Here is a 26,766-nt window from a genome sequence, read left to right on the forward strand (position 1 = left end):
AAACACGTTATTAGCATGCATTATCTTTATTTTATACAGTTGAAGTATTTTGGGGAAATTTGAACTGTTGTGTCATTTTGTTCCTGACTTTATTAACATTAATTGATGATTCCCTCTTTCCACTCACCCTCCGAGTATTCTTAAATTGTGTCATGTGAGGTACTACGCTTTTCTACATGGTCAGCTCTTGAATATGGTGGGGGGAAATTACAAAACCTCTTGCATAGATTGAGTGCAGGGACAATCCACCTGACAGTGTACTGAAACAAATTATCATGCATGTTGGAAAATATCATACCTCTGTTTATATGATCCCCATATTTTGGAATGAAATAACAAAATTGGTTTGAATAGGAGTTGAGATACCTTTCCCAATTTGAATTTCAAGGGAATAGCAAATACTGTCTGTGGAAGTTGGATGTAATAACCAAATGCTTCCAAGTCTTAGTAGAAGATATTGGAGGAGGAATAGCACATATTGAAATGAAACAGAACTTTTGCATCCCGTATATTGGAAATGGAGATCAGAGCTAAATGAAAGTGTATATTATTGGAGAATGTTTAATCTCTGGAAATTTCTCTTATCACAGATTGTTAGTAATATATTTGTGTAGCCATTCTTACAAGAACCAACAAAATTAGCAGAAAACCTGACTCTCTCATGATCAATTCTCTGAAGTTAAGTGGCTAGACTGAGAATCTGAGGATAAAGAGATGTTCTGGGAACATATAAAACACACAACTCTAATGTTTAAAATAAAAACAAATTTCTTACTGCAGAAGAAGCAAACAGAAGTCAGCAAAGCAGCATCTGCGGATAGCACTACTGAGGGAAATCCTGGGGACACGTTTACCATTCTTTCCACTAAAAGCCTGTTTCTTGGACAAAAGGTACTGATACTCTGTGACATGAAATGGCAAGGTTCTTAGTGGACTTTAATATTCCTGTCTTCATATTCACATATTTAATAGATATTGGCATGAAAATGTTATGTTATAGATTAGACTAAATGCATGAATACTGCTTTCCATAGCCTGATGCAGTCATGAATGTCATGCCAATATATTGCGAAATCTCAGGTACATAGAAGTCACTTAAAAGGGAAGTTAACAATATTGCTCCCATTTTTGACACACGTACAATGGCATATATGTACAACAAAAATATTTGTTGTCAAAGCCTAGTGCTCCCATGATCTGGCAAAAACAAAGTATTCTTGTTAAGAACCATTTAAACCAAAAGACTTCTCGCTGGAGGGAAGTGGCAGTTGCATTGGTTAGCTAATTTTCAATCCTTTTCCTGGCTGTACATTTTGTATATGGCACTTCAAATAAGATATCTTGATGTAAGAAAATGAATTTGTGAGAAAAATATCTTGGAGGAGGAATACTTTCTCCACCATGAAATTTTTAAAAATTGTGGCCTTAAACTTTAATTGTCTTAAATAAGCATGCTCCAATACACAATACTGTGTCTATTACTTAATCTAAAGCAGCTGCAGAGTGTCCTAGTTTGATCCAGCACAAAATTGGGCTGTTTGGCTCATTGTGTCTGTGTCAGATCTGTTCGAGCTATCCAAGTGGACCTTTTCCTGTGCTCTTTGCCCAAAATCCCCTAAATTGTTTCCTGTGAAATACTTAACAATTCATCTCTGGAAGTTACGATTGCATTTGTTTCCACCGCCCTTTCCTGATAATAAATCGGCAGAATATTGGTGTCAATTAATGTTAATCCCGATGATACCACCAACAATAGTACTTAAATGGATCCTTTCCTCTGATCAGTTTAGCACATTTGGACCAGAATTAAGGCTATTTGCCATTTTTCTTCCACCCTCTGAGCATTTATTGCTTTTTTTTTGTCTATGTTAGGATTAACATACAAACATACAGATAGAATCACAGCATTCTATGCCCTAAAAATAAAAACCTTGTGCATATATAGGTGGTTAAGTCTTCAGTCAAATTGAAGTGTTTAACTGTGAACAAATGACAGCAATTTGTGTTTTGATTGATTGCATTGATTAAAAAAGTTAATAGATTTCTGGAAGAATGTTTGTTTTATTACACTTGGGGAAGTGAATTGCACTGGTTGCTCCATTTAGCAACATTCTAAGTACACTCTTTGTGACTGTCACTTGAACATAGAGCATCCACACTGACATTCCTAATGCAGTAATGAGAGAATGCTGTCTTTCAAATGACATCTTAAGCCATTTACTAACATTGCCGAGTCTGCTTGCTCAGCTCAATGGCTAAGGACCCATGGCAACTTCTGAAAAGGAGTAGTGTACTGATCAATATTTATCCTTCAGTAACATAGCTGAAATGTGTAAATTGGTAAATATCACATTGCTGTTTGTGGGAGCTTGCTGTGTGTAAATTTACTAGCCTATTTCCTACAATACGTCAATGAGTAAACTTCAAAAGTACTTGATTGACAGTGGAGTACTTTGGAATATCTTAAAGTCCTGAAAGGTGCTCCATAAAATCATGCCTTTTTTATATGTGTAGCAACCAGAGCAATTCTTCTCAAAACCTAAAGCATTGTTCCTATTGATGATGGCTCAGCTATTCTGATACTCCTATATTGCGTCCTCCACCTTTCCTGATGTGTACATGTTGTATGTAGAATCTTATAGAAACATTTGGTTCAGAAAAACAAATGTGTTGTGCCTATGCTATCGCTTTGCCAGACCAGTCTGAAATTGGTCCACTGCTTTGCATTGTTTCTATGGCCATATATCTTTTGATTTTTTTTTCTCTACTTGGCAACATATTCTATACTCCAACAACCTGTGGCATAATTGCACAAATCAATTTCTTTATATACTAACCATTTTACCTGTGATTAAGAAAGTCTCTGCGTTCAAGTCCCACTCCAGATGAGCTCTTGCCAATGTGCTGCACAGTCTTGAGCAGTTAAACAGAGGGGCTGTCTGTGAACAGTTGTGAAGGATTGCACAGATCTTTTTTAAAAAAAATTAATTTTGGGCACCACGAAATTTCCTGTCTCTTTTCTAAAATCTAGTACTGTTCCTCAACAAACATTTTAAAAAGACTCTGGTCATGTATCCCACTGCAGTTTGCCTGACCTCGTAATCTGTAATTTAGCTTTCAGTTTTTCAACATAACAGCATTCAGAATTTGGTTAGTTCATTTGGCTGAATGGCTGGAGTGTGATGGAGCATAAAGACAACAGCACTAGTTCAATTCCTATACGTCCCAGCTGTTGTATTTCATTGACGCACTGCCTCCCCACATTTAACAATGATTGGTCATGTATAGCTTCAGGGTAATCACTCCACAATGGACTTTAAAACCCAATCCACTTGCAATTCTCCTAAATTTTCCAAAACTTCCTTGCCTATTGCACCTTACTTACCTGATAGAGAGAACCATGGGGCCATCAAGCTGAGATTTATTGCATCTTTGCAGCACCTAATGGGTGGAAATCCAACTCTTCACTAAAGCATCATATTATGGCTGTGGAGCAAACTTGTTCTGAGTCCATTGGTTGGTCACCGATTTTTCATCCATGATAGACAAGCTGTTCATGTCCCCATAATTTCAGTAGTGTCAGATCTTCCCTCAGCAAGATAGTTTTCCATCACTGTGGACATCTGAGTGAACTACTCATGCAGGAACCTATTAAAAAGTATTAATTGATTGGAGGAATGACAAACGGTTCTTGTTTAACCTAGGAATAAAGTTGCTGTCCATTGAATTTGAGGATTTAATATTTTTAAGCACATTGCATTGAGTAATTGTTATGATCCCAGTAGGGGGGCAATAATCCAAAATTAGTAAATAACCCCCAATTAAAGAAATTAGAAACAAAATTTTACCATGTGATAACTTTTACTTTAGCATGAATTTCAGAAACAATTTGAATTAACATGCCAATTATGGTAGATATGAGCTTTAACTTATACATGGGATAGCAAATACAACAAAGACTATTCATGAGATTACAGGCATTCAGATTTTTACTCTCTCAAATGTTGCATGATGTGCAATTTCAGTATTTCCAACTCTGGTAGGTGAGATATCTTATTTCTCTCACCCAGTTGATGATGTGGTTGAGTCACCTTGAGGCAAGAGAGGAAATATCAAGTGTGCTGGCAATAATTTTCAATTTCTCCCTGGCCACAGGAGAGGTGCCAGAGGACTGTGGGACAGCCAATGTAACATTATTATTCAGAAGGGGACAAGGGATAAGCCTGGGAACTATAGGCCTATCAATCTAACCTTGGTGGTGGGGGAGCTATTGGAAGGAATTCTGAGAGACAGAATTAAGAACAGTCAAGCATGGGGAGGTTATGTTCAGTCAACTTGATTGGATTTTTTAAAGATGTGTGAAGGTATGAAGTTGATTAGATTAGATTACTTACAGTGTGGAAACAGGCCCTTCGGCCCAACACTGACGCGCTGAAGCGCAACCCACCCAGACCCATTTATCCCTTCACCTAACACTGCGGGCAATTTAGCATGGCCAGTTTACCTAACCTGCACATTTTTGGACTGTGGGAGGAAACCCACGCAGACACTGGGAGAATGTGCAAACTCCACAGTCAGTCGCCTGAGGCAGGAATTGAACCAGGGTCTCTGGTGCTGTGAGACAGCAGTGCTAACTGCATTGCCCACAGCAATGCATTCAACTTGGTCCACCTGGAATTCAGCAAAGATTTTGATAAGATCCTGCACGGGAATCTGATAGCAAAGATAAGAGCCCACGGGATCCAAAGAAATTTGGCGAATTGTCTGGGTGGCAGGAAGCAGAGAGTGATGGTCGAGAGGTGTTTTGTGACTGGATGCCTGTTGAGTGGGATTCTGCAGTGATCCATTTTAGGGCCCTTGCTATTTGTGGTAAAACAATATATATATATAATGATTTAAACCTGAATGTAGGAGGGTTGATCAATAAGTTTATGGATTATACGAAAATTGGTGGTGTGGTAAATAGTGAGGAGGATAGCCTTAGATTACAGGAGGATGTACTTGGGCTGATCAGTAGCAAATGGAATTCAGTCTGGGTAAATTTGTGGTGATGAATTTGGGAAGGAGAAACGATACATGATGAATGATAGGATCCTGAGAAGCAGTAAGGTTCAGAGAAATGTTGATATGAATATTCACCAGCCATTTAAGGTAACAGGACAGGTGGATAAAGTGGTAAAGAAGGCATGTGGAATAGTGTCTTTGAGTCAAGGCATAGAGTTTAAGAGCAGGGCAGTTATACAATATAAAAGGTTGGCTATGACCACAGCTAGAATATTGTATACAGTTCTTGAATTTGCATTATAGGAGGGATGTGATTGCGCTGGAAAGGGTACACAGGAGGTTTACCAAGAAAGCGTTTGGGCTGGAGAGTTTAAATTATGAACAGTGATTTGACAGACTGAGGTTGCTTTCCTTGGAACAGGGTAGAATAAGGAGAGATATGATTGAGATGTATAAATTTGAGGAGCATAGATAGGGTAGACAGGATGAAACTTTTCCCCTCGGCTGTGCAATCAATTACTAGGGGCTTAGATTTGAGGTAGAAGGCTTAGAGAGAATGTGGTAAGCTTTTGTTTTAACTTGCAGGATGATGGGAATTTGAAACCCACTGCCTGCAAGGCATTAGAGGCATAAACACTCTTAATATTTAAGAAGTGCTTGGATGTAGATTTAAATTGCCAAGGCAAACAAGTCTATTGGCCTAATGCTAGAAATTGGGATTAGAGTAGATGATTGTTTTTGACTGGCACAGATTGAATGAATGGACCAGAGAACCTTTTTCTTTTTGTGGACCTTTGGGGCTAAACTATGATCTACAGCAATGACTGCATGTCTCCTGAGTCTCTCAGAGACTATCGGTACTAAACAACACCTCAGCATACCTCTCTTAGTGAGGTTCATGACAGTATTGATGGCATAGATTCCTCAAATGCTTCTTTAGCGGACTCCTTTTAATAAATCTTATTCAATTTTTGAGTCAGTTCTATCAAAACAAGTATAGAATTGTCCAATTCACAATCTGGACTTTATCCATTGTGTTGAGCATTTTAAACTTTTTTTATCCATTAAGTACCTTTGTAAATATACTTTTCCTTTTTCTGCCCCTGTTGCAGCTGGTTTACACTGCCCTACACTATATAGGTCTTAACGTACATCACGTTAGTACTGTCTCTAGATGAAGGGCTGTCAGCTCCCTTGGACCAGTATTTCTTTTCATCCAAGAAAATTACTGATGATCATTTTGCAATTGATGAAAATAATATTTTTAACTAACATTACAGATTCGCTTGACATTTTAAAGAAATTACTAATTCTCCTTCCTGAATTATTTCTAAGTCAAAGGTCAAGTAATGAATTCAATTTTGTTGGACTCTTCAAGTTTTCCTGAGTTGGCTGCATTTATCATTTTAAAAAGAATCCTTCCATGTAGTTTAACTGAAAATAAAAGAAACTTTGGGTGGATTATCTTTTAACAACAAAAGCAAAATATTTTAATGTTTTTCGCTGAACAGGATGATTAATGTATTTTGATTGTAATAATGATTCCAAACGTGGAGTGAAAGTTTTACTTACGTAAAGATAACTCTCAGACTTTTAAAAAATTTTTAGATGTTTTTTAATTGACCTGTTCGCTTCTAGGGCAGGTGAGGCTTGAACCCAGGACTTCAATAAATTACTGAGATTTGATGTTTGAATAGCTCCTGCACATTAGCCATATAGGTTTTTCCATAGGTTTTCGATCATACAGCTAATAAGTTGTTTGGTTCAGTTTGATAAGTCAATTGTGCTATGAGTGGAAAACTCTAGATTTAGCACCTTGTATGTAATTAGGAAGTAGCATTCTGTTTTCTTTTAAATTTATTTTTGAATAGCCCTTCTCTTTTCCCAGACCTTGTATTTCAAATGATTTAAACCCCAGTTGTGTCCCTTACAAGTGTTGCTCTACACCAGAGCTAGGAAGCATCATTTTTCCTTCATTTCTTCCTTCTGTATTCAGAAGTTAAATTTACCTTGAGCACTAAGCAAGAAGTGTTGAAGCGTCCTCCATCAATATATTAGTACCAGAGCTGCTCTGATGTTCTGTTCTGTAGATTCCACTTCTCACCCAGCTTTTACTTTTGCTTTTTCCCTTATCTATGTGAACATGACTGCACCAACATAAGGTAAATATTACAAGACAATTATTTCTGGAAAGTTTACAATTTAGGTCACGTTCACACAACATATATTTATTATTTAGTCCTGTCTCCAGCTGATTCTCCCTGCCTAGTACTTAACTCCCTGTTGCTATCGTTTGTCCGCTTCTCCCTGTTCTGCAGTTTCCTTCTCGCACAGTTGGCTCCCCACAATTGATTTTACGTGTCGTGTCAATTCACTCTCCTTGCCTCTTAAGTAACCAGTGTATAACAGTTTTGACTGCTTGCCACTTGTCTGTCACCCTGTCCTGTCTGCTTAAACAAATTTTAACCTTGCTTGCAATAGTTTTTGTTGGGCAATGAAATCCTGTATTTTCCTCTCTTGTTGGCTTCTCCTTGCTCTCCTAGCGAGAACAGGACCAGTGGGTAATCATGGAAACAAATCTCGTGAGAGCGATCATAGCAGTGAAAGCTAGCACCAGGACAGATTGAGGTGGACAATCATGGGAGAGGCCACAATTAATGGTCAGAATAGGGTAATTGTTCCATCAAACATTGAGTCCAACACTCAGTAATGATGTATCCTTGGGTGTTTCAGCACAGCATTGCCGCAGAGATCAGCAATTCAGGGCAGGAGTATTGAAGTTGCATTCTCCTCTCTATAAAGCCAAGAGTTGAACATGTGACATACTGTGCTATCTAGTTATAATGTCAGAAAAAGTTCCTTTTCCCAAGGACTACCGAATTGAAACCACGTATGCTACTTTAAAAAAAGACTTAAATTTTGTATTTGTAACAGTATAATAGAATTTAACTAAAACTACCCATAATTTAGGAAGAAACTAACTGTTAAAGGCTGCATATGACTAAGAAGTATCGAATGAAATCTCTGAATTAGGATATAAATTTCCCCGGTTTCACTTAAGCGAGAGACCCCAAGTTCAAAACCAACTAAGGAGAGCCACTACCATGTGTTGAATTCTACCACAGTGTAGGAATGATTGTCCTTTGTAATGGAGGACAGGGGAGAAAATTGGGGAAAGATAAGAAGACTTTTTGTTTCAGAGCAAATGTTTCCACAGAGCTTGCGGTCCTTTATCCTCTGTTGCTGTGATTTGTTTCTCCCCTTTGTTTTTTTCCTTCTACCCTGTTACTTCTGTATCAATGCTTTTCCTTGCAGTTGCACCTCATTCACAGTGAACTCAGTAACATAGCGAGCTTCGAGGTGGAGGCCATTATCAATCCTACCAGTGCTGACATTGAGCTTAAAGATGACCTAGGTAAATAAAATGTGACATTGCAGGTAACGTTGGCTGAGAGCATTATGGAATTTGAAATGAATAACTGATTCTGGGCTAAATGTGACAATAATTATTGTTTTCTTTCCTCACTGGGGATTTCTGGAAGTTGACAGTGAGTATTTTTCCATAATTCACCACAGTTCACCGTTACCTGTTGTTGTGGGTGGACTCCGCCATGCTTTAAAAGATCCTTCTCATTGTGCGAGCAAAGGATTTAACAATGTTCTGACTAAGTATTTTTAAACCATGTGATCAATAAAAATGTTTCTTATAAAGATTGCTGCCCTAAAACATTAAAATGTTTCACCGAAATATGTTCAGCTAATTGTTTTGCTTTGGCAACCCCAAATAGCCCTCGCCTTCTCTATCATTAATGCTGTTCATCATTGTTATTGCCCTAACAATGAGTTCCAATATGAATTTGAATGTTCTCAATCCCTTTTTTATTTCCATGAAGAAATAAATCAAAAGAGTTTGCAAAGCACTTTTTCAGGACGATCTGTTCACTTAAGATAAATTTCAAAGTATACACAGATCAGAAAAAAAAACACAATAAGCCACACCATTTTCAATGACAATTTTGAAAACCAATTTTAGGTTTGATCATTGCCCTTTACATCAAGCTCTACATGTTTGCTTCCCTTGTTTAATTGGAATAATAGATTAAAACAAAGGTATTACTAACTTTTGCTTGACCTGGGATGTAAGGATCTTTTGAAACATGGTTTTCCAAATTTAAAATAAAATTAATGATATGTTGATGATTTGGAGTAAGGAAAGCAGATTCAGACATTGAGACTGTGTTGGATCTGACTCAATTTCAAGGTCATTTCAGCTGATGGTCAAGTTAAGTTTTCGGTGTGAAAGGCCTTTGACTTGCCTGCTCCATCTGAATTTAAATTGTAGTTGTTCTTTGCAGGGGTCCCCTCTAAAAGATATACCAATGTTCCGATCTGATCGTTTTCTTTCCATCGTGGTTGATGTTCTGTATGTTTGTTTGCCTGTTATAGTTACAAGTTGTACAGGCTGACATTGCAACAATTGACAGTGATGTTATCGTTCACCCTACGAACTCCGACCTCTACACTGGTGGGGAAGTAGGTAATGAAAAATTCTATGCCGTGAGTGCATGTCAATCAATGGCAAATTCTGCTCGGCTACTTAGATTAGTGCTTCATTCTTCCAGCAACATGTTGAGTTTAACTAATTGAAACATCTGATGCATTTGCAAATTTTTTTTAAAGAGCAAATTCTTTTTTTGGTGATCAGAGTGTTAATAGATGGTGGGAAACGTTTGCAGCTCAGAGGTTTCTGTATAGTTTAAGAAGGTGGAATGAAAGTTTGTCCTTTCTGCTGGCTCTAAAAGCCAACATGGAATACGTTTATGCACTTCCAAACCTATTGAGTCTTAGCCTGAATGCACTCTACAATTTCAGGCTAACCTTTTTTTTACGCTAGTGAGTATTTAATTGGTTTCCTTTATTTTGACATTGGAATGTCTCATTTAAGTCAGACTAATCTTATTGGTGCAGACCTTGAGTTTCTTAGTTCACGTTGTAGCTGGAAGGATGAAGTGTGATATCAAATGAATCACAAACTAACTTTAATTTAATTCTTAAATAATGCACTGATAAAGACACTATTTGATCTTGTTTCCACTGAGGGTTTAGGCCTCAGAAGAAGCCCAAATAGCATCTTTACTCTCATTGCACTGAGTGGCTGTGGTTTTTCATGGGCAGTATAGTTAATGGTGGTGCATAGTGACCATAGCAGCATATTCTAGTCTCATTTGAAATTTACTCCTGCTGGATATATGTATTTAAGCTTTATGTTTGTCAGTTCTGGAAAAGGAACAGTTCCATTTCTTGCACACATTCCGGCATCAATGCTCCTCGATCAGATGTAACACCGGTGAAATAGGCACACTTCTCAAGCAATGTACTTCCACCAAAAACTCAGAGGAGCATGTTTTCTACAACAGCGTGGCTTTTCCATTTTATGCACAGATGATATCCCTGAGTGAAAGTGAAAATCTTCAAGCTTTGGAATAAAAGTCTTGTGCTGTATGGACACATCAGAACTTTGACAGACCAGAAATGGCTGATCCCAGCAAGATGAGCGTTATGAAACAAAGATGAGCGTTATGAAAAGGTGGTACTGGGCCTTCTTGAATCATCGCAATATTTTTTGTAACATTCCTACAATGGTCTTGGGGAGAGATTTTCAGGATTTTGGCTTGCTGGTGTTAAATGATAAAATGGCTACGCTACAGAATCCTATCTTAAAGCAGGCATCAAGTAGGCTTCACATCTAAATAAATCTAATCCAGTGCCTTTAACTGTAATGTGAATGTTGCAAAATGTTCCTCAGTTCCCATATCTTGGAAACCATTTATCCAAAAAAAGTTGACACTGATGAAAAGTTATTCCACTGAATAACTCAGAGTAAGGTAAACTATACTCAAATTTTCAAGAATCATCATACCATACCCAATGCTAAACTCAAGGTATATTGGGCAGTGGTGTTCCTATATTTTGCTGCAGTGCTGAAGCTCCAAGAATATTTGGACACCACATCAAAATCCCAAAGCAACAACATTAATGCTTTCTTAAAAAGATCTTGTTAATCAAGTGGAAGAACAAAGTAACTAATATGATTGTTCTCAAAGAAACACATGCCAAGTATAGAGGCCATGATAATCTCACACTACTTTAAGTTGGGTCACATTGACACATTTACACAGAATAAGAGCCTGTTCACGCAGCAGCCAAAGGAAACATTTCAAAGGCAATCTTAAAGCCTCCATTACGAGTTCGCTCTACTAACATTGACAAATAGGAAACAGATGTCCAGTCGCAACCAAAATCACCTTCCATTGTTGAAAATGGTGTGCAGACTTTCCAATCAACAAGAGCAGCTACTGAGAGAGAATGGTAAGTGTGAGAGAAAGATAGGACAGCTGTTTGAGCAAACAACCTACCACCACCTCTATCAGCTGCCAACCAAAGTCCGTACTGAGAGAGAAACTGCAAGGTTGAGATAGTTTGTGAGGTGTGTCTGAATCTAAAGCAAATATTGATTTTCACTTCTGGATTAACCCCATCACAGGGGATTGCTAACTTTCGATGAGAAGATCAATAAAGAAGGAGACTGTGGCGAATGAAATGGAGATGGTTTATGCAACCACCAAAGGACCAGTAATTATTATTAGTCTTGGAATTTTTCCAGAAATAGATAGCACATCTGCCCATGTAAAAATAGACATAACTTCAGCTTATTTCTTCTATTTTTCACCACACCATGATGAAACTGTTGAAAGTTGCCTTTTTCGATAATGACCTTCCACCTTAGAGAGATTTTCTCCTTTGATACTTTTGTTTGAAATTTACAGAGAGAGGGCAAATACTCAGGTGACTTACTTTTAGTCTTGTCCTTGAAGTTGGTGCAAGAGCATTCTCGAATGAATTATTTACCTCCCTTCTACGGATGAGCCTCTATCTGATGTCCAGTTGGAATTTCACCAAATCTCCAAAGAAGAAGATTTAGCTTATAAAGCATTTTGGGTATCATTAAGAATGCAACTAATCCTTCCAAGAGCAAGGTGGGACTTAAGTATCTGAGCCACATTTTTAAAGGTTTGCATTGTGAAGGTGGCACTGGAAATATTCTTCACGTCATTGCAAAATCACCATTTCATTTTTTTATTCCGCAAAGAACTGCGGATTCAATTGTTATTTTTAGAAGGTAGTTTTGAAGAACAAAGCTTTAAAAGACTCTGCAGAGAAAAATGTCAGGGATTGATGCTAATACCCTGGTTAGCATTGCAAAAGCACAATTTAAAAAACAAAACAGTCCTGATCATGGATGCAACATGTCACTTATGATTAAACTTATTAAAATTAAGTTCCTATTTCATCTGACAAATATACTCATTAAATATGGTCACACTGCAAAGCTGTGTTTTTAATTTGCTTTCTCTGCTTCTAACAGAAAAGCAAGTAACACAGAACCTCTGAGCACTTCAAACTTGTTCTAAAATTTGCTGGGGGCTCATGATAATGCATCTTTGGAAGCTATTTAATTCTTTCCTTGGGAAGTTACATTCAGGTTCATTTTTGATGTTGAAACTTGAAGCTTTTTCAACATTTTAAACTACCTTGAATTTAACGTATTTCATCTTAATGGAAAATAATACTTCTTTGCTTCTTGACAACAATTAGAGGTGCTCAGGGGTAGCTATCAGCCTATGGCTACACATGTAACTTACAGTAGCAAGTGGATTCCTTGTTAAAAAGTCACTGAAAAGTTCTGAAACTGTTGATGTTGCATCATCCTGAAGATAGCAACCTCTTCACTGATCATATTGCAACTGAATGTGTGTGACAAATAAGAATCAGGCTGTGTAATCATCAGTAAGATTATCCATTTACTGGAGAGGGGTCATAGTTGCAAAATGTGAGAACAAATCCTTGTTTTCAAATTTGATGAATTTTCTCTTTCTTTGTCTAAGTTTTAAAAATTTTGTGCGAGCAGGTTAGAAAGCAGCAACTTTAAATTTGTTCTGGCTGCTACTTATGAAACGTACATCTAATATTGAGATGTATTATAATGAAAGAGTTAGAATTTAAACAGTAGTTGTATTTTTATGTTGTGCTAAATTGGCCTCAATTGCCTTAGAATGTTAAAGTTGATTATTATGGTTCTGATGTTTTCTTAGCCCCTTATGTTCCACACAGTTTTCTTAGTTTGATGTTCCAGAGAGAGGATTTCTCTTTGCTTACCTTACTGCTAAACAAAGGAGATTTGAATTACTGTATTGTACATTCAGTCCATGAGCAACATCCTCGGAGTTTGAACAGAAACTTAACTGGCCTAGCCGTGTCAATACTCTGGCTACAAGAGAAGATCAGAGGATATGAGCTCTGGGAAAAGAAACTCTCCTTCAGGCTTCCAAAAGCCTGTCCACCACTGACAAGATACAAGCCAAGTGTGTAATGGAAAACACTCAACCTGCTTGAACGACTGCATCTCCAATAACACTCAAGAATATAAACACCATCAAAGATAAAGCAACTTGCTTGATCAGCATCCCATCCATTGCCTTGAACATTACTTCCCTCCACCATTGACACACACTGTACAATATGCAAGACAGACTGCAGTAACTCAACAAAGTCTCTTCTACAGTGGCCTCAATACCTATTAGGGCAAGAGCAGCAGATGCATAAGAACACCACCATTTGGAAGTTGGCCACCATGCCATGTGCTATCCTGAGTTGAACCATAATCATTGTTTTTTGACATTCATCAGGTCAAAATTCCGGACATCTATTTCCGATAACACTTGGTGTTCCTGCGCCAGAAGGGCCACAACAGTCAAGAAGGTGGTTCACCACCACCTTTTCAAAGACAATTAAGAATAAATAAGTGCTTGTTTTCCAAGCTTGCTCACATCCCATTAAAGAATTTTAAAAACTCTTATCATTCCTCTTTGTTAACTTAACATAAACCTCAAGGAAGTTAGTTAAATGTGATTTTCCCTGAACAGTTCCTTGATATTTTATTCATCCACATTTATCAATTTGAATCTTAATGTTGTCCCGACCTGTCATTTCTAAAAGCAAATACCTCCCTACTTGTGTATTGCATTCCCTTTGAAGTAATCGCCAACATTCCATTTGGTTTTCCAAGTAGCTGCCGAACTTGGATGGTAGGTTTTTGTGATTCATGCACAAGGACTCCAAAATCTACCTGGCCTGCAGTCTTTCTTCATTTAAGTAATTTTCATTCTTCCTGCCAAAGTCGATGACTTCACATTTCTCATATTATATTCCATCTGCCAAGTTTTTGCTGAATTGCATAGTCTGTGTTCCTCTCCAGACACTTTGTGACACTTTCACCACTTGCTTTCCCATCTATGTTTATGTCATCTGCAAACTTAGTCCATTAATTTCCCAAATCCAAGTTATTAATTTGCTTTGTAAAGAATCGTGACCTCAGCACTGATCCTTGTGGCAGACTGACTTCCATCCAGAAAATGCCCTCCTTATCCCAACTCTCTGTCTTGTGTTAGTTAGTCAACCCCCTATCCATGTTATTAACTACCTGCTTTGCCATGGTCTCTTATTGAGTTGGCAGATGTGAGGTACCTTTATGAAAAAACCTTCTGAAAATACAAGTACATTACATTCACTCCTTCCCTTTGTGAGGCCATGCTCACTTTCTTTGATCGTTTTATGTACTTCTGAAAGGTCTCCTATAAATTCTTTACATTATATCTAACATTTTCCTGTAAACAGATATGAAACTAACTCGTCCATGGTTACCTGTGCTTTTTGTCTCCCATTTTTAAATACAAATATTATATTGACAGTTTTCCAATCCTGTGAGACCTTTCCAGTGTCTAAGAATTCCTGACAGAGTACGATCATTGCATCCAGCATAATAATTGTAGCTATTTTCATTAATATCGTAGGGTGCACCCCATTGGGTCCAGAGGACCAATCTGGCTTTAGTGCCATGAATTTCCCTAACACGTTTTCTCTAGTCATAGTTATTGTATTTATTTCATCTGCTCCTTTTGTCCTTTGGTTATTTCCTAATTTTAGAATGCTATTACTTTGAAGACAAATGTAAAGTACTAGTTCAACTCCTCTGGATCCCCACTATTTCCTGCATGATTTCCTTCGGAACATGTTTACTTTGGCTTCACTCGGCTTTTTTATATATTTACAGTGCATGCATTTACATTGCAGTCCAGAACATTTCCTAATATGGACTCGCTTTCTTTGAACTGAATTATAGAAGAGGTGACAAAGTTGGTGCTGTAAGAGGTTTGGGAGGTAATTTCCAACCTGTGCTGGAGAAAACAAAAATGATTTTGAAGATCGGTGCATGTTACATACGTAATTCCATTCCCTCTTAATGAAAATGGCAACAGTTCAATTTTCTAAATGGCCACTTAATCCAGAGTGACTGTTTTTATCCTCCCAGTAATAAGTTTAAACATTACTTCTTTTATATAGATTTGCAAGGGTTAATATGAAGAGTACCAAAAGTACTATGACAATATCATATGGACTTCTGGGCTAAACAACTGACAATCTTCAAGGAGTGAGACCTGACATCTTGTCTCTGCCACACTGTCTATCGTATGGATATAACTCATAGCTTTTTGCATGTCAGCAATTTCTACTTCATGACAATAGACTCTTCTAATTACATCTGGAGAACCACGACTGAAAAGTGTCAACAGATGTCCAATCTTTCAACATATCAGAGAAAAGAATTTGCCTGTTTCAACAGGAAAGATATCCTCTGCAAAAGAAATCCAAGGGATTAAAGGCTCTTCAGTTTAAAGGGATTTATATACCTTAGGCTACTAGGAATGGAATCAAGGGCAATGGTCTTCCATCCAGCAATCTATTCGACTTCCAAGTTGAAGTGAATACTTTCCCAGAGAATAGCGAAACCTCCAGATCATCTGAATCTGTAAAGGCAGAGGCTTGGGTCGGAGAGAATAAAAATGTGGCAAATGTAATTATATATGCAATTACATGATATTAATAGTGAAAACATGGTTGGAGGTAGGTGTTGTATGTAAATTATATGTAGGTCTAAAGGATTAATGCTGAGCAGCGCCAAGAACACTGTCCATTATGGTGGTGTCATGTGGGCTTGTAGGTAGAACAGCTCAGAATCCCAAAGGGGTAAGACCTAACATCTGGTCCTCCTCAGTTTCTTTATAACAATACCTATGACATTAATCTGTGAAAGTTGTGAAGACACAATTAACTATTTATTGTTAAGTATAAGAATCTTCTAGATACATGTGGAAGTGGTTTTCCTCTAAAACACGAAACGAAGTCGGCCCTATAACTTCCTACACTTAAGGCAGATGGTGACTGTGACCTTCTTCATGAGAAGCAACTCACACAACATAATGAGCTGATTTACAGACAACATTGTGGACAGCAATGTGGATTTGACTTGCCAGATCATACAGCATTTCTCAATGTGGACCTTTGAAATTGAGCCTTTTAAAGGAGTAGCACGGCTTTGGTATGATGTAGAGTATGCTCTGCAGTTCCACTTGGTGGAAACAGCTTTTACGTTAAAATAAAGTTGCTTATTTTTTTAAAAGTCTGCACATTGCAACTATCCTTTGCTGCATGATTTTAAGGAATTTTTACTTCAAATATTTCAGTATCCACCTGAAATTTGAAGTTATTTTCAGTTTTGTTTGAACTCTGACAAAACTAACTACTTGGGGATCGTTATCTACACAAATAGGTAGTGACTGATAGATTGCAACTTAACGTGAATAAAAGTCCTATGTAAAGGAATGAAAATGTACAAGATCCTATTATGGGCAAATCTCGAGAATTAATCTCTCCATTCAAGATGTGCCCAGAAGTGAGGATTCCAAATGAATGAATTAATGCTGATTAGATGGTTAATCACCAAAGAGTGAGCCTTTTAACTTTGTTCAGGTTTTAAAAAATGGTATACTGGCATTTTATTTTCTACAGACGTGCAACGATGTGATGTGTTGCATTAACTTTAATATTTATTTTGCATTAACTGCTACCGGCTCTATGTAGGAACTTGATGTCCCTCAATGCCTGATAGAATATGTTTATGGATTACTACCTGATAAATCTGTTTAAATTAAATCTCTGTGACATACCCTTAACTGGACTGACAAATTCTAGTGCATGCTTTGATTCCAAAACATTAAAATGCTTACAGTGCACAACTGCAGTCTATTCTGTTCTGTTTCTACTCTAATACCATAATTGTAAATTTTAATTTCCACTTTCAGGAAGTGCTTTGGAGAAGAAGGGTGGCAAGGAGTTTACAGAGGCTGTAAATGAGCTGCGTAAGAAGAATGGTCCCTTGGATACGGCAGGAGGTATAATCAATTGATACTCTTTACAGAGCAAGTACACTTCTTTATAATTTAAAAGAGTGCATAGAATCAAGTTTCATTATGTATAAGAAATGCACCACTATGGTGTAGTTTGTTTGCTTTGCTCAAATGCAGGTCCTTGGCTCATTATCTACTGATTGTCTCAAGCTGACCACTTGGCACTTGCTGGGAGTTGCGGTTTGCTATTGTCTTGCACTCTCAGGGACAGGGCAAAGGGCAGGTCCTTAGCTGAAGCAGGAATCAAACCCATACTTTTGGTGTTATTCTGAATTACACATGAGCTATTGAGACCACTGAGATTGTCAAGGCAAAGTATAACCTTGATTGATCTATGACTGATGGCGATATTTTTTTGAGGGCAATGAAAGCCAAGTAGGATTTTACAGTGTCAAGAAACAAAGCTGCATGTTTCTGGGCTTGTATGGAGCCATGCATGTCTGAGCTAACTGCTGAGAATATGCAAGAGCAGCCCGTGATAGCATCTCCAATTCTCTATTCTTCCTAGGCATTGATACTGCAAGGAGATGTTGGGATTGAGTTCTCAGCGTTGTGGGGATCACAGTGATGCATACATAGGCAACTTTCCTAGGATATCACACATTCATTTTTACTCTTTTGTTCCAAAAACACTAATTTTTTTTCAATCATTCGGAGTTTATGATGATTTAATGGATTGGTGATAAATAATTCACATCATTTTGCACTTTTTCTCCTTTAGTATTAAAGTTCAATATTCACATACATTATTTTGATTCAGTTTGTATTTATGTACTTTGTTTTGGTGGGAGGGGTCCCTCATTTCAACTTCCTTCATGTTACTAATTCAGGCAGGAGTACACCAATGCCACTTTGTAAAGAGAAACCGTCTAACTGATTTTTTGTTGTGCAAGTAAAGATGGTGAAGTTGGCAAATATTTTGACTACTGGCTGTGCCAAGTCCAACCCTTACCCATCCTCATCCTGTTTTCTGACATGGATGTATGATAGTAGTAAGGGATTTCAAGCTTCTCCAAATTGTTATGCTTCCTTTGAAGGCACGGAAGCTATTTGGTATATCCTCACTGCTGCCTGACAGAAATCAGTTAACTCACAGCATGTAGGGATAGTATCAGAGATCTTCTGGTACTTGAAGATCACCAATCTGCTTCTATACACTTGGCTTGGTTCCTACAACCTTTCTTTCCTTGACCTTATGCTCTTCTACCAGGGCAGATCAGACTGAGAAAGAGGATGTGCTGATTTGATTCAAAGTATGCTACCTCTGATTAATTACATTCCATTGTCTTGTTTGTTTGCTAGCTGTGCTAAGCTCAGGTCATGGACTGCCAGCCAAGTTTGTTATCCATTGCAACAGCCCTGGTTGGGGATCAGACAAGTGTGAGGAGCTTCTGGAGAAAACAGTGAAGAACTGTCTGGCATTGGCAGATGAGAAGAAGCTGAAATCCATTGCCTTCCCTTCAATTGGTAGTGGCAGGTATGAAATATTGCTTCATCCTGCAAAGGGGTACTGTTTAAAAAGAGGCATTACTTCAAGTTGCTGAAATGCTATTGATTTACTGTAAAAATTGCTTTGTTAATGTTGGTGTTTATCATGAGAATTCAAATATTGCTGAGATGCATATTTATTTGTTATTAATATAATAGGAAATGCAAATCTGCATGTGTCTAGTCGTTTCTGACGCAACAATAGACTCATTTATTTGAGTCAAATAACTCTTGACTGAATGGTTAATACAAATTTCTTGGACTGAGCAAACACTCTCAACAGAATAAGCCATTAAAATATGATATTAATCAATATTGTATCCCAGGTAAACCTTTTATACAGTGTTTTTCTTTTCTATTGATTGGGTGGGTAGGCAAGGTGGGCAGTTGATTCACTACTGTCCATATTCACCACCACCACATGAGACTGTATCAGAAGGCCACTCTTGATAAAATGCCCACTGGGTTTAAATAATTCTTCTAGCTGTCCGTGTGTTCTTTAACAATTATCAGAAACGTGGATGAGTTCCGTCATTACACCTCTTTCACAAAGATATTTTTCATGACACTTTAATAGTCTTCAGACCATCACATCTCCCTTACCTACTTCTACTCTAATAAATCGGGCCCAATTTTTCAAACATTTACATATCCTTGTTCCTAATACCTTGGTGTTGTGGTTTGGTCAGAAGTCTACACAATACTTTGAAACTACTTAGACAAGTGTACTGTACAAATTAAACATCACTTCCTTATTTTCTATTTGGCAGCACTACATATAAAACCTAGAGTTCCACTTGCATATTTTTTATGGTTTTCTCTGCTTCTTGTCTCCATCTTTTTGAAATATTTACATATCTATACCCTTAAATCTCTCATTTTCTGCACTCAGCTCCATACCTTGAAGGTGAAACTCAACCCATGCCAGCAGCATAAACGGGTCCGTGACGATTCAGCGACCTATTGTTTATTGCTACGGTTTTTATTTTCCATTGCTTTGGAAAATATTGCCAATGTTATTCATTTGAAATCTTGTAAAAGGAGATGGTGAAAAATTGGCTGCCATTTTATTACTTTTATGACCAAGTTTGGAGATGCAAACAAATTCCTGTTTCTCTCTCCCTGTGCTGAGCAATACTTCCTCGAAACTACTTGACCACATAGCTCTGGGAAGTTCTGCACACACTGATTGGCATACCAATTACATTGGTTTCTGCTCACAGAAGCTGCTGGCCTGTTAGGTCCGTGGAGTGGAAAAAAGGTTACAGGCAACGTTGCTGTTGAATTCAGCAACGTAGTTTGAATTTAAAAGAGAAGTGATATTGACAATCCAGTAAATAAATACTTCTGGGTGTGTACTACTTGATGTAAGAAATAAGCCAGCCAGGTTCATTAAGCTAACAAGTAAAGTGTCAGTTTTATTGCAAAAAGCCACTCAGGCAATGATGCAGAAAATAATAACAAAAGTTTCAATATGTGCAAAAATGTCCGACTGTCCACTCATACAAAACAACATGCATACAAACCCCACCCCACCTCCCCCACAACTGTACAAAAATACGGCAGTGAAACTGCAGAGTATCAGATCTCACAACTTGACCAAACATCAAGTCAAGTCGGAAAGAAATTTATTTGCAGATATTCCGGAGGCTTGTTCACAGCTGGGAGCCTCCTTTCCACAGTCGCTGCTTGGACTGGAGTTTCTTAAGGGAGTAGCCCTTTTGAAGTAGTTATTCTCATGGAGACGATGGTATTCATTCAAGATTGTCCTTTATAAACTCTCAATTTGTGTTAATGATGGATGGATTTCAAAGCACAAAGCAGCTCAGTTTTAATGTCACCCCACTGTCCTGTGGTAGTCTTTCTGGCTTAATTAAAAATCTAGCATTTTTATAATACCCAAGAACTGAGTCATGTGACCTCTTTCTCATACTACCTGCTCTCTGTATCTATTCAGTGGTTTATGTCCTTCACAAATGCAACATTTTAACTGCTCTAGCGTAGTGTCCTTTGCTTTGAAAATTGTCCTTTCGAAAAGTGCAGGTGTATCTTCAGCCGATGACATGATAAATCAATATTTTGAATAATACATCTTTATAACACTATATAGTCAATTTGTGCTCTTGGTGTAGATCAGTTTCATGTCCCCAGCTCTCTCCTTCACTTTTTTAGAGTGCTTCCATATTTGTCTTTCCCCCAAAGATCACTGTCCCTGTGTTGAATCGTGCCACATCTGCTGTTTACTGTCCACTCCACTAAACTGTCTATGATCTCCTCTGCACTCAGCCTTGCAGTAAACGTCACTTCAGATTTTATATCTTCAGAAAACTTTGGTGTAATTGTTCGTCTGACTGTATGTCCATATTTGTATCAAGTAATTTTCATCTCACAATGATTTACGTACATCTGCATGTGCCAATTGTGAGATGACTAGTATGGACTGTGATGTTGAATTTAAGACCTTTTGAAATTTATCTAATTGCTCAGAAAAATGTCGAGAGTTTTAAAATAGAGCTTGATCATAGTTGATTCATTCCTGTGGGTTTTGTGAATGAGGCAAATTGTGTCTTGCGCAAGGAAGGGGCTCAGTGTGTCGAATGCCCAAAGACATATTCCATGTACACATATTTATACAAATAGTACAATGCTAACCAGTTTTTCATTTCTTTACAGAAATGGGTTTCCCAAGCAAAGTGCAGCACAGCTGATCCTGAAAGCCATTTCCAGCTACTTTGTTTCTACAATGTCATCCTCAATCAAAACTGTCTACTTTGTTCTTTTTGATAGTGAAAGTATAGGGATTTATGTCCAGGAGATGGCAAAGCTGGAGGCTAATTAAAGATGTCAACTCCACATGAAGAATTCCTTGACGTTGTGATGCACCCCACTTTTTTTAGTAAAGTTATTAAAATGGCAAAGGGCGAGCAATTCAAAGGAATCTTTTACTTAGCATTTGTTTCTTAATTTTACAATGGCACTGACATTTGGCTTGAAAACGGATTATGCACTGTTATCAGAAAGTGACTAGAATTCATTGTAATTTAGTATATATTTTGTAGGTTTTAATTTGCATCAGAAAAAGTACAAAAAAGTATTGCTCGGAGTCCAACGTTGCCAGTTTGGACATTTTTAAATCTCAACTGAGAGAGATGGGAGGTACATTTTGTAACTCTGTTGTGGTACATTGATGTGCACCGAGTAACTCAATGAAAACACATGGTGCTACAAAACTGTATTTTGTTTACATTACAGCTAATCACCACAAAATGATTGTCAAAAGTTATGATAAAATGGAGTATGTCACTTGTTTATTAAATTGTTGGACTGTGGTGGCACATCTGTCTTTTACCTATTTGTTGTGGTGTTTTGTTTTCAAAGAGTTATGTTTAAAATTAGACAGTAAGAGAACTGTGTGGATTGTCACAGGAGTACCTACCATGCAACCTATTGGAAGTTCACATCTCTCTTTTTGCAAACTTGAAAAAGTAATTTTGCCACTTGGCATGTGATGGACTGAAGTTATGCTGTAATGGTGTGAAGGTCCTTTTTTCCCAATATAAGTTTCCTGGGGCAAAATAATTTAAATCTTTTTTGAATAATTTGAGTGCAGAATTATGCAGTACTAACAAGGATGTCTAAAAGGCGAAATAAGTAATTTGCATAAAATTATTTAGCCACGTCTCTTGCCTGTAGCAACAAATTGGTACCATCAGGAGCTCCTTGGTGCCAGCAGGTCCTCTGGGCACAATGCTAGGGGCCAAGTGGAAGAAATGCAATAGAGTTTTCAGAATATATCCATGGGCTATCAGAGAATCCTTCTCAGAGCTGGACAGTGTTGTTAGTAACATTGCCTGCAGAGAGCAGGCACTGATACCCTCCATTCCTGATGAAGGGCTTTTGCCCGAAATGTCAATTTTCCTGTTCCTCGGATGCTGCCTGACCTGTGCTTTTCCAGCACCACTCTAATCTAGACGCTGATACCCTCACATCTGGGTTTGATTTAAGACAGAAAGATGTGAAAATTCATTGAAGGCAGGCAGGAGTAGTACATCATTCTCTCATACTTTCTGGATTTTCCCTTTAAGCAACCTTTCCACCAATAAATCTCCACAGTATTTTGCGGGTCAGCGCATTGACTATATTACTAATGCACACTGATTCAATTCATGTCTTCACATCTTCCCTCCTCTACCTCTCAATTCACATCTTCTCTTGCAATTACACCCACTCCTTAACTGACAAAGGACTTGTTGGCCAAGAATGTAGCCAAACAGGTTAAGTATCAACCTGCAAAACTTTCCAACCAATGGTGGATGATCGTGATTCCAAGTCAGCCGTGTGATGGAATGAATATTAGAGCTTCAGCCATCATTATCCATAGGTCCAGATTGCAACGTGCATGTAAATGTGCATGTTGCCATAGCAACTCAGACTGTGAATTAACTGTAACTCATCACCTTTGACATACATTCTGATGGATGGGAGTAGAGTAGTGCTGGAAAAGCACAGCAGTTCAGGCAGCATCTGAGGAGCAGGAAAGTCGATGTTTCGGGCAAAAGCCCTTCATCAGGAATACAGGCAGAGTGCCTGAAGGGTGGAGAGATAAATGAGAGGAAGGTGTGGGTGGGGAGAAAGTAGCATAGAGTACAATAGATGAGTAGGGGGTGGGGATGAAGGAGATAGGTCAGCGAGGAGGGTGGGGGACGTTAACAGAGTACAGTGGGGGGATGGGGGTGGGATGATGGTGATACGTCAGAGAGGAAGATGGAGTGGATAGGTGGAAAATAAGATAGGCCGGTAGGACAGGTCATGGGGACGGTGCTGAACTGGAAGTTTGGAACTGGGGTGAGATGGGGAAAGGGGAAATGAGGAAACTAGTGAAGTCCACATTGATGCCCTGGGGTTGAAGTGTTCCAAGGCGGAAGATGAGGTGTTCTGCCTCCAGGCATCAGGTGGTGAGGGAGCGACGGTGAAGGAGGCCCAGGACCTCCATGTCCTCGGCTGAGTGGGAGGGGGAGTTGAAATGTTGGGCCACAGGGCAGTGGGGTTGATTGGTGCGGGTGTCCCAGAGATGTTCCCTAAAGCGCTCTGCTAGGAGGTGTCCAGTCTCCCCAATCTATAGGAGACTGCATCAGGAGCAACGGATACAATAAATGATATTGGTGGATGTGCAGGTGAAGCTTTGATGGATGTGGAAGGCTCCTTTAGGGCCTTGGATGGAGGTGAGGGAGGAGATGTGGGCACAGGTTTTGCAATTCCTGCGGAGGCAGGGGAAGGTGCCAGGATGGGAAGGTGTGTTATGGGGGGTAGGGGCGTGGACCTGACCAGGTAGTCACGGAGGGAAAGGTCTTTGCGGAAGGTGGAAAGGAGTGGGGAGGGAAATATATCTCATGCGGTGGGATCCGTTTAGAGGTGGCAGAAATGTCAGCGGATGATTTGGTTTATGCGAAAGTTGGTAGGGTGGAAGGTGAGCACCAGGGGAGTTCTGTCCTTGTTACGGTTGGAGGGATGGGGTCTGAGGGCAGAGGTGTGGAATGTGGACGAGATGCATTGGAGGGCATCTTCAACCACATGGGAAGGGAAATTGCAGTCTGTAAAGAAGAAGGCCATCTGATGTGTTCTGTGGTGGAACTGATCCTCCTGGGAGCAGATATGGCAGAGGAATGGGAATACGGGATGGCATTTTTGCAGGAGGTAGGGTGGGAAGAGGTGTAATCCAGGTAGCTGTGGGAGTCGGTGGGTTTATAAAAAATATCAGTGTTAAGTCGGTTGTCATTAATGGAGATGAAGAGGTCCAGGAAGGGGAGGGAGGTGTCAGAGATGGTCCAGGTAAATTTAAGGTCAGGGTGGAATGTGTTGGTGAAGTTGATGAATTGCTCAACCTCCTCGCGGGAGCACAAGCTGGCGCCAATGCAGTCATCGATGTAGCGGAGGAAGAGGTGGGGAATGGTGCCGGTGTAATTATGGAAGATGGACTATTCCATGTAGCCAACAAAGAGACAGGCATAGCTAGGCCCCGTACAGGTGCTCATGGCTACCCCTTTGGTCTGGAGGAAGTGTGAGGATTCAAAGGAGAAATTGTTCGGCCAAACGAATGAGACTGTCAGAAGGGTACTTTTGGAGACGTAGGGAGAGGAAGAAACAGAGGGCTTGGAGGCCCTAGTCATGGTGGATTGGAGGTGTAGAGGGATTGGATATCCATGGTGAAGAGGTGTTGGGGGCCGGGGAAACGGAAGTCTTGGAGGAGGTGGAGGGCCTGGGTGGTGTCCGTATCGGGGTACGTGGAGATGAGTTCTGTGGGGCAGGAGCATGCTGAGACAATGGGTCAGCCAGGGTGGTCAGACTTGTGGATGTTGGGAAGGAGGTAGAATCGGGTGGAGCGGTGTTCCCGGACTAGGAGGTTGGAAGCTGTGGGCGGGAGATCTCCTGAGATGATGAGGTTCTGTATGGCCTGGGAGATGATGGTTTGGTGATCAAGGGTGGGGTCATGGTCGAGCGGCGGTAGGAGGAGGTGTCCTTGAGTTGGCGTCTGGCTTCAGTGGTGTAGAGGTCAGTGCGCCAGATTACCACTGCACCCCCTTTATCTGCTGGCTTGATGGTGAGGTCGGGATTGGAGCAGAGGGAGTGGAGGGCTGCGCGTTGTGAGGGTGATAGATTGGAGTGGGGGAAGGGGTAGACAGGTTGAGGTGGTTAATGTCTCAGTGGCAGTTGGAAATGAAGAGGTCGAGGGTGGGTAATAGGCCAGCACGTGTGTCCAGGTGGATGGAGTGTGTTGGAGGCGAATGAAGGGGTCCTTGGAAGGTGGGCGGGTGTCCTGATTTTGAAAGTAAGCTTGGAGGCGGAGGCGGCAGAAGAAATGTTCGACATCATGACGTGTATTAAATTCATTGATGCATGGGCGGAGGGGGATGAAGTTGAGGCCTTTGCTAAGGACTGATCATTCGTCCTCAGTGAGGGGGAGGTCTGGAGGGATGGTGAACACTCAGCAGGGCTGGGAGCTGGGATCTAGTGTGGATGTGGAGCTGGGAGGGGTCGGAGCCTGTAACTGGAGTGGGTGTAGTGTTGGGAGGAATGGGGATAGAGTCATGAGCAGGGGAGGTGTTCCCCTCAGGGTTCTAGGGGGCAGGGATGGTGACAGTGGGATCGGAGGGGGCATGTCAGCAGAATGCAAGTGAGTGGCGTTGGGGGCAGAAGTGGCAAACACGGCAGTGGAGGGGGTGGCGGAAGTCACTGAGCGTGTGACATCGGTGATGATGTGAGGGGCGGAAGTGATGTCACGTGTAGTGCATGAGGAATTGTGAGGGGCAGAAGTAGCTATGGACGCAGCTATGATGGGGGCGGAAGTGACGTCATCAATCTGTGGGGATGGTGGCTGCAGTAGCCGCATGGCTAATGGAGTCCTTGCAGTTCCAGAGGCCGGGGGAATCTACTGGAATGTTTGTGGAGTGCTGGTTATGGAGGTGGGTAGATAAAAGTTTGTTGTACTTACAGTTTTTGATATTTGAGACGGTGTTGAAATACTGTTTGTTGAGAGTATGAATTCTCCTGAGGATATACTAAAGGAGGGGTCCTTTGCAAATCTGAGAGAGTGTGGCCCTCAGCTGAGGCAAGGCAGACTGTAGAGAGGTTAGGTGCCGGTGCATGGCTGTGAGTGTGGAGCGGAGGATCTCGAAGGAGAACCGTTGCTGTGTTTTTGAATCTGTCGTCTGTACATTCTGATGGACCACCTTTCTGAAAAATCTTCAACCCCATTATCATGCATTTAAACAAATATTTGTTTTGATGTATGTAGAGTGCTCACATGATTTTTATTTTGAAATCCCACACTTAATAAGAAAATATGAATCAGTGGGTTTGGACTTCTTTTCTGACAAGGTGCTGTTGGGATAAAGGGATGTGTTTTAGTGTT

At 39.7% G+C, this 26,766-nt stretch overlaps 1 protein-coding gene across 2 annotated transcripts in view; it reads left to right on the forward strand.

Annotated features, from left to right (window-relative positions):
* LOC132823212 (core histone macro-H2A.1) overlaps positions 1-22,205 on the forward strand; it is a 43,369-nt gene extending 21,164 nt beyond the window's left edge. Inside the window, exons 5-9 of one of the 2 annotated variants that reach the window (XM_060836819.1) lie at positions 781-891; positions 8,320-8,419; positions 17,265-17,354; positions 18,672-18,846; positions 21,531-22,205. In XM_060836819.1, coding sequence (XP_060692802.1) covers positions 781-891; positions 8,320-8,419; positions 17,265-17,354; positions 18,672-18,846; positions 21,531-21,696 — 642 coding nt within the window. In that variant the 3' untranslated portion in view covers positions 21,697-22,205. Of the gene's footprint in view, positions 1-780; positions 892-8,319; positions 8,420-9,450; positions 9,542-17,264; positions 17,355-18,671; positions 18,847-21,530 lie in introns of both variants that reach the window. The other variant, XM_060836820.1, reaches the window with a different exon arrangement.
* The last annotated feature ends 4,561 nt before the right edge of the window (positions 22,206-26,766 follow it).

This window comes from Hemiscyllium ocellatum, chromosome 16 (genome assembly GCF_020745735.1).
Source record: "Hemiscyllium ocellatum isolate sHemOce1 chromosome 16, sHemOce1.pat.X.cur, whole genome shotgun sequence".
Classification (NCBI taxonomy): Eukaryota; Metazoa; Chordata; class Chondrichthyes; order Orectolobiformes; family Hemiscylliidae; genus Hemiscyllium; species Hemiscyllium ocellatum.